The 15,191-nt window shown below is 46.4% G+C and overlaps 1 protein-coding gene across 1 annotated transcript in view; it reads left to right on the top strand.

Annotated features, from left to right (window-relative positions):
• Window positions 1-14,523, top strand: part of GRIN2A (glutamate ionotropic receptor NMDA type subunit 2A) — a 437,090-nt gene extending 422,567 nt beyond the window's left edge. The window contains exons 12-13 of the mRNA XM_055561516.1: window positions 2,933-3,171; window positions 8,932-14,523. Of these exons, the coding sequence (XP_055417491.1) occupies window positions 2,933-3,171; window positions 8,932-10,731 (2,039 nt within the window). The 3' untranslated portion in view covers window positions 10,732-14,523. The remainder of the gene's footprint in view (window positions 1-2,932; window positions 3,172-8,931) is intronic.
• Window positions 14,524-15,191: the final 668 nt, after the last annotated feature.

The raw sequence follows: 15,191 nt of genomic DNA, 5'->3' as shown, positions 1-15,191 counted from the left end.
GAATTGCAGGCAGATTCTTTACCAGCTGCTGAGCTACCAGGGTATGCAAACTAGTACAGCCACTATGGAGAACAGTGTGGAGATTCCTTAAAAAACTGGAAATAGAACTGCCTTATGATCCAACAATCCCACTGCTGGGCATACACACTGAGGAAACCAGAAGGGAAAGAGACACGTGTACCCCAATGTTCATCGCAGCACTGTTTATAATAGCCAGGACATGGAAGCAACCTACATGTCCATCAACAGATGAATGGATAAGAAAGCTGTGGTACATATACACAATGGAGTACTACTCAACCATTAAAAAGAATACATTTGAATCAGTTCTAATGAGGTGGATGAAACTGGAGCCTATTATACAGAGTGAAGTAAGCCAGAAAGAAAAACACCAATACAGTATACTAACACATATATATGGAATTTAGAAAGATGGTAACAATAACCCTGTGTACGAGACAGCAAAAGAGACACTGATGTATAGATCAGTCTTATGGACTCTGTGGGAGAGGGAGAGGGTGGGGAGATTTGGGAGAATGGCATTGAAACATGTATAATATCACGTATGAAACGAGTCGCCAGTCCAGGTTTGATGCACGATACTGGATGCTTAGGGCTGGTGCACTGGGACGACCCAGAGGGAGGGTATGGGGAGGGAGGAAGGAGGAGGATTCAGGATGGGGAACACAGGTATACCTGTGGTGGATTCATTTCGATATTTGGCAAAACTAATACAATATTGTAAAGTGTAAAAATAAAATAAAAATTTTTAAAAAAGAGTAAAAAAATAAATAAATAAACTATGGACTTTAGTCCATGATAATGTATTTGGCTCATAAGTTATAAAAATATATCACATCAATGCCAGATGTTAATAGGGGAAACCAAGAGGAATGGGAAGAGGGACTGTATGGGGATTCCACTTTCTGCTCAGTTTTTCTCTAAATTTAAAACTTTCTAAAAAATAAAGTCTGTTAATTTTTTAAAAGATGGGGAAAGTTAATAGTCAAAGCAATGATGGGTGAAATGCTTCCGAAATTAAAGTTATGAGTCATCAGATTGAAGAATCACAGAGTCTGGAGCAGAACAAATAAAACATATCCACACCTAGATTCCACACACAGACAGAATGAAATTCTCAAAAGCGATTAGAGAGAAAATATAGATTGCATAGAAAGTAATGATAAATACATGATGAGCTGACCTCTCAACAATTACCATCTAGGTCAGAAGGACACTTAATAACATCTCCAAAAGGTCTAAGAAAAATAAGCGGCACCTTCGGTTTCTATATTCAGGCAAGTGTTTCAACAGTGAGAACAAACAGAAAGCAATATATACACATTTCATAAAACTTAAAGACAGCAGTGTGAAGGCAATAATTATGATTAATCTCTTCAAAGAAAGTCAGACATTTTGAGCATTTCTTTATTTTTCTCTGCAAGTGTTTTTTTTTTTTATTGAAGCATAGTTAATTTACAATGTTATATTAAAGTGTACAATATAATGATTCAATATTTTTATAGATTATGCTCCACTTAAAGCTATTACAAAATAATGGCTACATTCCCCTGTGCTGTACAATATATCCTTGTTGTGGACCTATTTTATACATAGTCATTTGTATTTCTTAATCCTATACGTCTGTCTTTTATATCTTAGAGATCACATGTATATAAAATATTAGTCCTACTCTTCACTTATCATTCTAGGCATCTTTTTTGATTTTCACTGTTTTTGAAGGATAACTTTTAAAGGCCTGAATCATAGTCTAAGCACCATGGTTTAGTGAATTGCTAGACAGTTAGTATAATTACTAGACATTTAGACCAGAGAATTTCCTTCTAAATGGCAACCGGATAAAATACACATAAAAGAGAGACAAAATAATGCTTTTTTTTTTTTCCCATTGAAAACCCCACCTGCTTTTTCAGTTGCCTGCCAAAGTGGGGAAGTATGTAGTTTGCAAGGGGCCGTTTAGAAGCGATTGAGTTGTTTCTTTGCAAGGAACACTCTGTGCCCTAAGTACATTGCTTGAGGTGACTTTTGGGAATAATCTTTGATGCTCTAAACAAAGAAATGACTGGTGTATACTTCCTGTACAAACGTGTACCAGGCTCTGTGCTGGGTGCTTCCTGGACAACAACCCTTGCAGGCTACTATTTAGGAGAACTTACCAGGAGCCAGGCACTACATTTAAGAATTTTGCATATGTGCGCTCCTTTGATCTTCCCTAGAACCGGAGGGAGTATGCACTATTTTTCCACCCGTTTCACGGACAGGATCACTGTGGCTCTGAGGTAACACAGCCAGTCAGTGATGGAGTCATGACAAGAATGCAAGTCTTCCCACGGCCGCCTACTGCCAGCTTATCCCATGTCCTGTTCTAGGCTTGGGTGGGTGTTGGGGGTGAGGATACAGACAAGCAGGGTGCTGTGTGCGTAGTCACTCAGTCGTGTCTGACTCTTTGCAACCCCATGGACTGTAGCCCACCAGTCTCCTCCGTACATGGGATTCTCCAGGCAAGAATACTGGAGTGGGTTTTGCCATGCCCTCCCCCAGGGGATCTTCCCAATCCAGGGATTGAACCCAGGTTTCCTGCATTGCAGGTGGATTCTTTACTGTCTGAGCCACCAGGGAAGCCCAAAGCAGGGTGGGAAGAACATTATAATAATGACCAAAAAAAGAGAGAGAGATTCAGGGACTACGCCAAATTCTCTCTAGACAGGATCTCAGTTCATCCTCCTACAACGATGTTACATAGGTGTTGCCATCCTTATCTTCAGCTGACCAGGGAGTGAATGCAGGGCTCAGTCCCTCCTCTTGAGGTTGTGCAGCTGTAAGTCATACGTGTCTGCCGCAAGCTCAGGGGTGTCTGCCCCGTGGCGCGGGCCCTGCTCCTCACTGCCTGTGGCTCTTGTCTTCCGTCCAGGGGAGATGGAGGAGCTGGAGACGCTGTGGCTCACGGGGATCTGCCACAACGAGAAGAACGAGGTGATGAGCAGCCAGCTGGACATTGACAACATGGCGGGCGTGTTCTACATGCTGGCGGCCGCCATGGCGCTCAGCCTCATCACCTTCATCTGGGAGCATCTCTTCTACTGGAAGCTGCGCTTCTGCTTCACCGGCGTCTGCTCCGACCGGCCAGGCCTGCTCTTCTCCATCAGCAGGGTCAGTATCCCCGATGGCTTCTTCTCTCTGCAGCAGGCAGGTCCAGAAAAGCACGGGGGCACCCAGAGTGCTTTGGGACCCCTGGGCAGGGGTTGGGGGGTCTGCACACCCTCCCCTCACTCACCAACCCTTCTCGGATGTGTGGAAAGGGCACTGGGTTCTGTGTTCATGAGCCAGACGACCGTGCAACCAGAAATGGAAGGTGAATGAATAAGGCAGGCCGGGCCTGAGAAAAATAGCACAAATGGAATGAAAAATAGCAGCTGAGCCTGGGTGTCAAGGAGAGAGAGCAATGGAGACTGTGGTAAAATATGACAGAGTGTGGCAAACCCAAAGGAGATGATCATTCTCTGCTCTTGCTGAGGATGGTCTTAGCGGAAGGCAAGGCCAATTTTCAGTTTTTATAGGAGAAAATGGCCATCTGATTATACAGGAAAACTTGCAATTTTTATTTAAAATTTTTTGGTTGTGCTGTGAGCCAGGCAGGATCTTATTTCCCCAACCAGGGATCAAACCCGTGCCCCCTGCAACAGAAGAGGGGAATCTTTACCACTGGATGACCAGGGATGTCCCTCAATTTTTAAATGCTAGGAACTAATTCCATTGAAAACTAGAAAAAACACCAAAACACATGGGCTAAGCACAGCCAGTCAGCGGCCTCCCTGACGAGCACCCGAATATGCTCTAGGATGTTATTAAAATTCCTGTGCAGCATGCTACAACATTTGCATGCCTTCAATGAGAGCACATGTGACCAAGCAGAATCACGACGCAACGCCACGTGTGTACACAGATAACAAACCACAAGAACACATTTGATGCGACAGAGCCTGAAATGAAACAGAGGCTTGAAGAACCACGAAAAAACGCACACACTTCAAACAGAAAACAAAATACACGTTCAGCCCGACGTAAACAGCAGCACAGAGTACTCCTGCCGTAGTCAGTGCACTCATGTGCAAGCCGCAGAAATCTCCTTTCGTGCTGCACAGCATGGTGCGTGTGTGTGGCCATCCACAGGTACATGGTGAGATGCATTCATCACACTGACGGTCGTGGAAAGTGCTTCTGTCTGGGGGACACATTTATTTCCCAGGCACCATGGAAGGACTTTATACTCTTCCTCTCATTTAACCTACAAACCACTTCTATGAGGTCGGTACTGATATGGTCCTAGAGTTGGGGAAACTCACAGTTATAAGGTTAGGAGGAATTACCCAACACCGCTCAGCCTTGCCTGAGCCAGGATCTGACTCTAGGTGGTGTAGTAACAGCCTGAGCCCACAGTCTTACACAAGCATCAGACATCAAATACAAGCGAGATAAGAGATTTGATGCAAATCATACCACACACATATATATGCACACAACTGAACGGCATTTACCTGTTCAACACAAGCTAGTCGCATACTTGCATCAGATAAAAGCATATACATGTGTCGTTTACTGATCTTCCAGCACAGGATAGGGGCTTCCCTGGTGGCTCAGATGGTAAAGAACCTGCCTGCCATGTAGGAGACCCAGGTTCAATTCTTGGGTCAGGAAGATCCCCTGGAGAAGGAAATGGCAACCCACTCCAGTATTCTTGCCTGGAGAATGCCATGGACAGAGGAGCCTGGTGGGCTACCTTCCATGGGGTCGCAGAGTTAGACGCAACTGACACAAACACTTTCACTTTACACACATACATATTGTTCACTGATCTTCCAACGCAGTATAATATTATCTATCTATCTGATAATCAATGTCATCTGTCTGTCCGTCCATCCATCCATCTATCCATCCATTCATTCATTTATTCATCCATCTATTTATCTATTTCTCCCATTTACTCACCTTGGAATTTGTTTTACTCTGAAAGAATTGAACAAATTAAGGTTTGAAACATGGTGAAAAATATGTAGTTAGAAGCATCTAGTTTTAGATGCTAATGTTTACTGGGAAAACAATCGTTTAAAGAGGAATTTATGTGTTCCTGGGGTTTGGTGGTTTTAAGAGATCCAGAAGGTACACACAGGCTTAGTCAGGAGGATTTATTTTCTCCATTCAGTGGCAACTAAACTTGAGTTCTATGCAAATACATATTTCCTAATTAGCTTGATGGCATCTAAACACACAGATTGTTTAAAAATAACAATGTGCATGCATGTAGCTAGGTATTAAGCCAACTTGAAGCTAATTCTCTCTGCCAATTACTGCAGGCTTTCCATATCTAAATGATTCTGGGATTGCCATGAGCAAATGCACACAATTGCCTTTACTTGTAAATTCTGCTTGATTTTGAAAGAGCGCTCCTTCTGTCCAAGATACCATTAAGGAAGCCAAGTGAGGACTGTTATTCTGAGAAATGAACTAAACCCCTCACTCCTCCCGTTCCCAAGCCTCTTGAGGGACAGGCATGAAGGGGGAACTCAATGCAGCATTGCTGTGTTGTGTCTTTGACAAGCCAGGACCTGAACTTCCATCTCCCCCTCCCTAGTGGAGAGAGGACCCCATGTCCCACGGGACACAAACCTGAGATGCCTGCCCTTTTGCAATGGCCAAGGGCAGAGGCCAGAACTCAGAGAGTCATTTATTTTACATTAGAACCAAGCTTCTCCCATAGCTGTGACTTTTGTCCATTATGACTTACAAAAAAGGCATCCTCTCTTCTGTGGGATGCTTTTAACTTTTGTTTCCTCTCCAAAACACTGTCCCTTTCATTATAAAAAAAAATATTCACTGTCATCAGCAAAGAGAACCACTACGGTTGTCTCCTGAGATGTGAGGAATGGGAGACATGGCAAAGCCAGAGACAAAGGAGGTGGAAAGCATGATATCCTTCCAGAGAGCTCAGAGGAGAGCTTGAGGCAGCTTCTGGCTGGCCTGCAGTGGGGACGACAGAATAGAAGTGATAAACCATCTTAGCCAGGGCTTCCCAGGTGGCTCAGTGATAAAGAATCCATCTGCCAATGCAGGAGGTGCAGGAGATGGAGGTTCGATCCCTGGGCCAGGAAGATGCTCTGGAGGAGCAAATGGCAACCCACTGTAGTATTCTTGCCTGGAGAATTCCATGGACAGAGGAGCCTCGTGTGGCTACAGTTCATGGGGTCACAAAAGAATCAGACACAACTTAGCAAATAACAATAGTCTTGGGCCATTCCAGCTGCTCTAACAAATTACCACATGCTGGGTGCCTCATCAACAATAAAAACGTGACACTCAGTTCTGGAAGCTGGAAATCCTAGATCAGGGTGTCAGCATGGTGGGGTGAGGGCCCTCTTCTCTGTTGTAGATGTCCCCTTGTGTTGAAGGAATGAAGGGGCTCTGTGAGTCTCTTATAAGAAGTGCTCCTTCCAAAGGCTCCACCTTGGATCTCATGACCTAAGCACCCACCTACTATTAATACATCACCTTTGGGAGCTGGGATCTCAATACATGAATTGGAAGGTTAGGGGGACACAAATAAACAGAAGATACCATAAACTTTAGGCATCAGGCCCAGATGCCAAGGAACCAAGGAGGACAGTCGTGCTCAGGCCTCACTGAGAATGTTCTGAGAGGTCAGGGTCCTCTGGGAGTTGGAGGATGGACAGAGCCAGTTGTCTGGAACAGCATGTTGAGTCTGCAGTGCTCCCTTCATCTGAACCCATCGTGGGGCCGAGAGGGCATATCATTTACACAAGCCATAAAAGGTAGCTGGAGTCTGTGAATACTAGAGAGGAGGAAAGGAAGACCTCTGCAGGGAAGAAAGAAACCCCAGCCTTCCAAGGTAGGGTTTGGGCAGCGTATAGAATCAGAAAGCCATGATGACTTTCCAGAGCTAATGTGCAGTAGTAAAGGGTAGCACCCATTTCCTACGGCTCTGATCACGGGCCCACTGTGTGAGAGGACAGAGGGGAGGGGTGACAAGCAGGAGGGGCACAACGGGGATGATAGAGCAGCTCACCCACTCGCATTCACAGAGCCCTGTCCACGTGAGGTGCTCTGCTTGCATTGTCAGATCTTGCCCTGACATCCACCATAAAGAGTATGATTCCCATTTTACAGATGTGGGTCTTGAGGCTCAAAAAGATGTAGTGACTTAGCTAAGGTCACAGAGCTAATAACGAATGACGCTGGGGCTCGTTTCCAGTGGGCTTCTGGCCTCTGACTCTTCCCACCCTTCTGTAATACACACTCCCACCTCCCCATCAGCCCATCTAGAAGATGAGTCAACTCAGTTGGAGAACCCCCACCAACCCAACCTGGGGTACAGGCCCCCATCATGTTGACTCCTTTCTGAGGCTTTGCCAGCCAGATCTGCACCTGGGAACTGCCTTAGCTGTGTCATATGAGCCCCAGGGGAAACCAGGGATGAGAAAAAGCAGTCAGCCACCACCCTCCCAGCTCTTGAAACATTGCTCAGCTCCCCAGCCGCTTCTGAGGGCCTCCTGCAAATACGGAGACAACGAGCTCATCTCGGCAGGCGGGAGCACGCCACTCTGATGGGGGAGGTTGGAGTCAGGTTCTCAAAATCTCTAAAAGGGAGACAGAAGCTCATTAAAATAAAATTGCAAAGTTAGAAAAACATGTAAAAGCTAATGTTCTCACAGTGCTAACAACAGGCAGAAAAGGCTCTGATCTTGGCTGATTCAGACATGTAGGAGACACAGTGATTTTCACCCAATATAGCAGAGTCCCTCTAGGTTAGCGTATGAGACTATTACATCACCGAATTGGTCAGGGAAAGCTTAAGTTAGCATAAAAGATTCAAAAGCCCTGCTCTATGTGAAATACACATTTGTACATTTTGACATCCAGCAGCCTCAGAAACAAAAAGGAGACGCTGCCTCCTGGCAGGGAAAGAGACCACTCAGGGCCTAGAGAAGGAGACGAGAGGCAAGGCTGCAGGAAGGTGAGAAGGGCCGTCACCTTGTCCTGGGCAGCCTTTATCCTGCAGCCTGGGGTGGAGAGGTCGGACGAAGAGATGCTCAAACACACAACTGTAGGCTTTGCTGTTTACTCTTGACGCAGTGGAGACTGTCTCTAGAAAACAGGAAAGATGCAGGAGGGCAAACAGTGGTGGCTGTCACAGTTACATGAGCATCCCTATGGGTTCTGAGCGTCCCTACCATGGGGATCAATGGGCCGCTGTCATCAGAGTCCACACTTCTCACACATCCTTCCCACGAGTTTACCCCAGAGTCAGCAGCAGCTTCCGCATCCCTTTCACAACCCCCTTCTTGGGCCAGACCCCTGTCAGTCTCGGGAGAACCAGGTCAAATGCTAAAGCCTGGACCTGATTGTTCCGTTTAGGTGGTTGTTGTTATTCAGTCGCTAAGTCGTGTCTGACTCTTGCCCCGCAGACTCTTCTGTCCATGGATTTCTCAGTCAAGAATACTGGAGTGGGTTGCCATTTCCTACTCCAGGGGATAGATCTTCCCAACCCAGGGATCAAACCTACATCTCCTGCGTTGCAGGCAGATTCTTACTACTGCGCCACCTGGGAAGCCCAGTTGTATGAGGATTCGAGGATATTTTTTCCTCAAATTCCATGTATGACTATTGGCAAAAGTGTCAGATAATCTTGATAATCTAAGTCAGATAATCAGAGAGAGAGACAAGGGAAGTCTGATGCTCTGCCACTGGTCTCATACACTTAAGAACATTATGAAGATTCAGATTGCATTTCACTGTTTCTCCAGGGCGCCTATGTCTCTCCTTTGCAGATAGAGTTCAGGTGTGACACGGATTCGTGTCCCCAATGCTGCTAATGGTGTTTTCCATTCCTCCCCACAGGGCATCTACAGCTGCATTCACGGAGTGCACATTGAAGAAAAGAAGAAGTCTCCGGACTTCAACCTGACTGGATCCCAGAGCAACATGTTAAAACTCCTTCGATCCGCCAAAAACATCTCCAACTTGTCCAACATGAACTCCTCAAGGATGGATTCCCCCAAGAGAGCTGCAGACTTCATCCAACGAGGCTCCCTCATCATGGACGTGGTTTCAGATAAGGGCAACCTGGTCTACTCAGACAACCGGTCCTTCCAGGGGAAAGACAGCATCTTCGGGGACAACATGAACGAACTCCAGACCTTCGTGGCCAACAGGCACAAGGATAACCTCAACAACTATGTGTTCCAGGGACAGCATCCTCTGACTCTCAATGAGTCCAACCCCAATACAGTGGAGGTGGCCGTCAGCACGGAGTCCAAAGGGAATTCCAGGCCCCGGCAGCTTTGGAAGAAATCGATGGAGTCAATCCGCCAAGACTCCCTGACCCAGAACCCCATCTCCCAGAGGGACGAGGGGACCATGGAGAACAGGACCCACTCCCTGAAGAGTCCTCGGTACCTTCCTGAAGAGGTAGCCCACTCCGATGTCTCTGAAACGTCGAGCCGGGCTGCGTGCCACCGGGAGCCTGACAACAATAAGAACCACAAGGCCAAAGACAACTTCAAGAGGTCCATGGCCTCCAAGTACCCCAAGGACTGCAGCGAGGCGGAGCGCTCCTATCTGAAGACCAAAACGAGCTCCCCCAGGGACAAGATCTACACCATCGATGGCGAAAAGGAGCCCAGTTTCCACCTCGACCCACCCTCGTTCACGGAAAGTATGGCCCTCCCCGAGAACGTGGACTTCCCTGACACCTACCAGGAGCGCAGCGAGAGCTTCCGCAAGGGGGATTCCACACTGCCCCTTAACCGGAATGCCCTGCATGAGGAGGATGTGCTCCCCAACAATGAGCCGTACAAACTCTACTCCAAGCACTTCAGCCTGAAAGACAAGAGCTCCCCGCACAGCGAGGGCAGCGATCGGTACCGCCAGAACTCCACGCACTGCCGGAGCTGCCTGTCCAACCTGCCCACCTACGCGGGCCACTTCACCGTGCGGTCACCCTTCAAGTGCGACGCCTGCCTGCGGATGGGGAACCTCTACGACATCGACGAGGACCAGATGCTTCAGGAGACGGGGAACCCCGCCGCCCAGGAGGAGGTCTACCAGCAGGACTGGGCCCCGAACAGCGCCCTCCAACTCCAAAAGAATAAGCTGAGGATCAGCCGGCAGCACTCCTACGATAACATCCTCGACAAACCCAGGGAGGTGGACCCTAGCAGGCCCTCCCGGAGCATCAGCCTCAAGGACCGCGAGCGGCTCCTGGAGGGAAACCTGTACGGGAGTCTCTTTAGCGTCCCCTCCAGCAAACTCGCGGGGAACAAGGGTTCCCTTTTCCCCCAGGGCCTGGAGGTCGGCAAGCGGAGCAAGTCCCTCTTGCCGGACCACACCTCTGAGAACCCTTTCCTCCACTCCTACGGGGATGACCAACGCTTAGTGATCGGGAGGTGCCCCTCGGACCCTTACAAACACTCGCTGCCGTCCCAGGCTGCGAACGACGGCTATCTCCGCTCGTCCTTGAGGTCGACGGCGTCATACTGTTCCAGGGACAGTAGAGGCCATAGCGACGTGTATATTTCAGAGCATGTTATGCCTTATGCTGCAAATAAGAATAATATGTACTCTGCCCCCAGGGTTTTAAACTCCTGCAGCAATAGACGTGTGTACAAGAAAATGCCTAGTATCGAATCTGATGTTTAAAACCTTCCATTAATGTTTATATTTATAGGGAAACATACCTAATGGCCAATGTCCGGACGGGTAAATGGTGGATGCCCCAGTAGTGCCCTGACCAGAGGAAGAGGATTTAGGAAGGTATTTTTCAGTTGGTTCTTTTGCACATGGCTCCAAGCCGTAGTCTTCCACTCAAGGAATCTTATGAGGTGTGTGCTGAGCACGCCAGAGCCCAGATAGGTGAGTCCTTAACCAAAAACCAATCCACACCAGGGCGAGTCTCCTGGATGTGCCTGCCAGGTATGTCGCAATAACGACGCATCGGATGCCAGTGGTCATGTGACGATTTCCTCTATTCCAAATTCCATTAAGACCAGCCCACCCTGTAATTTCCTCATCAGAAATGCCTCACGGTTTCTCTGATACAGAATAAGCAATATGGTATGTGTAAACCTGTCACAAAATAAAACAAGAATGCATCCACACTGGAGCAAGACGGAGTGTGCCAGAGATTAGGAAGTTCGGCTCTCTAAGCGGTTCAGCTTTATTGTTCTGCCTCCCATGATGGCCCCGGCCCAACCCCAGAACTCCAGGCTCCCCCAGAGGATAGCAAACGCGCATGTTCGTGGTTCACTGTGCTAGCTTCCTCGTAGTCCATTTCCAAGACACATGGAGTGAAAGGCCCAGGAGGACCCTCAGGCAGAGAGTGACAGGAGTCTCTTTGGATGTCCATTTGTGTATTTCACAGACACTGTCTCACCCTTGGCTTCGGTGGTCTTGCTCAGAGCTGCACAGACTCACACATGTGTCTTCAATACCATTAAGTGTGGATCTTCCGTCTATGACGCAGCAGCCCTTGTAGTTGATCCCGAAGACTCCTGTGTACGTAAGTTTGCATTTCCCCCTCCTCTGGTGATGACTCAGGGTTGTATAGTATCTGTTACTCTCCCCCTCCCTCCAGGAACCTTCACTTGTTCAGTGCCCCGAATCGCCGCGGTGACGTTTAATTAAGTGTGTGTTGCTGTTCCCAGCATGGTGAGTGTGGGGGCACGTGCCAGCGGCCACATGTGTGCTGTGATCTCTAAGAAGTAAAATGCCATCTGTCTTGCTAAAGGCCAGTGTGGCTGTAGGGCGATCTTCCTTAACCCATTCTGAAATTCTGCCTGGCACGTGTCCCCGCTCCAACCTCCTTAAATCAACAGCCTTCAAAACAGGAGAGACACTATCAAGTATCTACCCTGAGCATCCTCCCAATTGTGGATAATCTTTAGTGGGACGAGTGATTCCTCTCTTCTGAAATAGTCGCTCTGTTGAAGGCCAACTGCCTCACCAGCACCAACAGAACTCGCAAAATTCCTGAAGGTATTTGTCATTTCCGAGCCACTTCCATCATTCCCTTCTCACTTGCCTCAAACCTGTGCAAAAATGATAGGAAATGATACTCATTTTTATCCATTGTGGGGCAAGGCTGGGGAATCTTGACCCATGAAAAGATCTCATCACACCACCCTGTGCATTCAGTATGAATGCAAATCATACTGCAAATGACAACCAAGTTGTTATATTACGACACTTCACCAAAACAATTTTCTAGTTTAAAAATTAAACACGATTAAACACGATAAAAACCACAAACAACATTCATTACATATTTTATACAGTTCAAATCTAGTAATTAGCGTGTTTTAAATACATGAATGTCCCTGAGATGTTTGGGCTAAGTAGCCACCTGATTTGCATAGTCCCTGGATCTGTGTTGGTGTCCTGTTACAGAAGCCCTAGGCTAATGCAAACTAGCTGTACCATTCCCTGGTTTCCTCCTGCCTTTTGCCCTGGGCTCTTGGAGGAGGGGGCAGAATGACAGCTTGAAAAGTTAACCCGTGTCTTAGAATCCGGCTGTGTTCTGTCTTGTAGGCAGTGATTTCCTGTGAGTGGGCAGGTGCCGGGAATAATTCTCTTAGAGCTTGAGGATTCATTGAATGGCTCCATCTTTGAGATAGGACACCTGATCTACCATATTCCTATAATGATGAAAAGTGGTTGCTGAGAAGTTCAGGGTCCGTGGGAGAAAGGCAGAGGGAGCCAGTGAAAGTCTTTGAGATGGACAGGCAGAAGGGGCTGATAAGGTACCAAAGATTAATGCACTTGAATGTTGCATTTTATTGTTTGGATGTTGCAACTTTGCTTCTCCAGCAAGGGAGAAGCCTAGATTAAAGAACTCGGAATAGCCCCCCAGTCTCTACTCTCACGCACACCTATGATCGTATCATCTTTTACCATGTTCTGCTTTTGCCCTTCCGCTGCTTTTCAGACCTGTACACCCCAGCCAGGATCACTTCCATTTCCTCACAAGAGTATCATGTCTTGACACAAAATGAATTGACGTCTTCCCAGAAGATAACTGTGGTATATCACCAATCTAAAGAGGCTATCTGTCTTTCTCCAGTGTCTCCTCAAAACCAAGGAGCTGCCAAAGGTGGCAGAGATCTCCAGGGAGAGTAAGAATTACACTTGGAATGACCCCATAGATCAAAAAGCCTTCTTCTAATAACAACATTAGTTCTGCTGTTAACCCCATACCTCTCTGGGTATAGAAACTAAATATATGGCTTTGGGAAGAATCGACAGCAATGTAGCCAAAAAAAGAGAAAAAGTATACCCTTCCTCTAATAGCGAAAGGGTTTTTTAAAAAAGAAATAGCTAGAATTGGATGCTATGTAGTAAATACATCATTTCCTTCCTCCATAGATTCACTGACACCTAATAGTGATGATCCCAAACATAAGACAACCGACCATTGATTGATGGTCATTTTCCAACTGAAAGATAGTGATGTCAGGCTATTAGAAGGCCAGCCAAGTCTTTCAGTTCTTTGGGGAAAGAGTAGCAGGAGTATAACATCCAGAGGTAAATCACACCTTCAGGACAGGAGGTGATAAGAATTACAGGGGATGCCCTGAACTATGGGTCCATTACAGAAGATTCCTCAGACACACCTCAGCTCTGAGTCCTTAGATTTGTTGATGCCGAGGATCCAGGATCTCTGACCTCAAAGGCGTGCCTGAGTTTCGTCTGACTCAAAGTCGGAGCCGGTGTCCGTCGTGATGCTACATTAACTCTTAATGGTTTTCTCCACTTGAGAAAGGACCCAGATAGGTTATAGTGCACACATGCAACCAACTTAAAATGTTCTGTGTAAGAGGAGAGTCTTCTGGGATGCAGGGTCTACTCTGGGCAACCTTTGGGTTTCTGGAAAATTGTTTCCATTATCCTTACATCTGCAGGTTCCTAGGCCATCCCAGGTTTTAGTGCTCTGTATGGCGAGATGTCAGTGGGTCTGCCTTTTTGCCAGTGAGGCTTCCACGAGAGGCGTGGGATTACAATCGTCCTACTCATTACACTTGTGTCCTTTGCAAATCGCATTGCATTCTTTTAGCCGGCACTGTCTCGTGGACTGTACCTGGTTTTCTCTTCCCTTTTTCGTTAAGGTGCCTGAGAAGCGTTCGTACTTAGGTTTTCCGACAAAAGCACTAACATTCATCCTTTGCAGCAAACTCAGTCAAATCAATTCACACTTATTTTCAGGGGAGAAAAAATAAAATTACACCTTGTTTACAAATGAAATAGTTTCACTTAAATGGGACTCCAGCCAAGGCAGTTAATTAGTCAAAGGACTCACGGCAGCCGTGCGTTCATACATTGTTTATTCTATTTGATATGTCTACCCCTGATGTGTATTTAATATTCTGCATCTTTCTCAGGAAATGACAAATGCCCCAAATTCTTTGCAAATGGAATTGCTAATGAAAAATAAAAGAAAAAGTTGGTGTTAATTAAATGGTGATTAAAAATTTATCTCCTTTAAACCTAAAAAAGTCTAGCCTTAATAATCAGTTGTCATATAAATCAATACCTTGCACTGAAATCCTTTGTGGGATTTAAGAGCTAAATAAGTACTAAGTTGAGAAACCTAAATATCTTTCAGAAGAGCTGAATATATTCGTTAACTTTATGCAAACCCTATACTGTTTCTTCGTGTAGAGCTGTTGTTTATGAATTCTTCAAAGGGGAACATGAATTGCTTCTGAAATGGTGCCTGTTTGCATGAAGCGCAGCTAGAAGAGACATAATCGGGCTTCCAGGGGAAAACCAACAACAAAAAAACTCCCCGGAACTTAATAGGTGAAAGCTAGACTCAGTGGTTGGTATTTAATATGAGTTCAAGGCAATTTGCATTCCAAAAGCAGTGTTTATTTTCCCTTGAGACAAAATAAGACCTTTCCAGATACCCCATCTTCTCTTGGTAAACAGTGTCGGAAGTGTTTAATGAAGGGTTACCTGGAGTTTTGACTTGAAAAGTTCCCCCAGTATGCAGTTGCCCTTTCTCATTCAGCCCCTTTACATTGTTGTATGTTCCTATCTAATTGTATCAGATGAGGTCAGCTTGGCCCTTGATGGAGATCGGAGATGTCCAAATGCACTTATCC

Source organism: Bubalus kerabau, chromosome 23 (assembly GCF_029407905.1).
Source record: "Bubalus kerabau isolate K-KA32 ecotype Philippines breed swamp buffalo chromosome 23, PCC_UOA_SB_1v2, whole genome shotgun sequence".
Lineage (NCBI taxonomy): Eukaryota > Metazoa > Chordata > Mammalia > Artiodactyla > Bovidae > Bubalus > Bubalus kerabau.
Note: the sequence above shows the minus strand (reverse complement) of the source record. Positions and strands in the feature narration are given on the sequence as shown.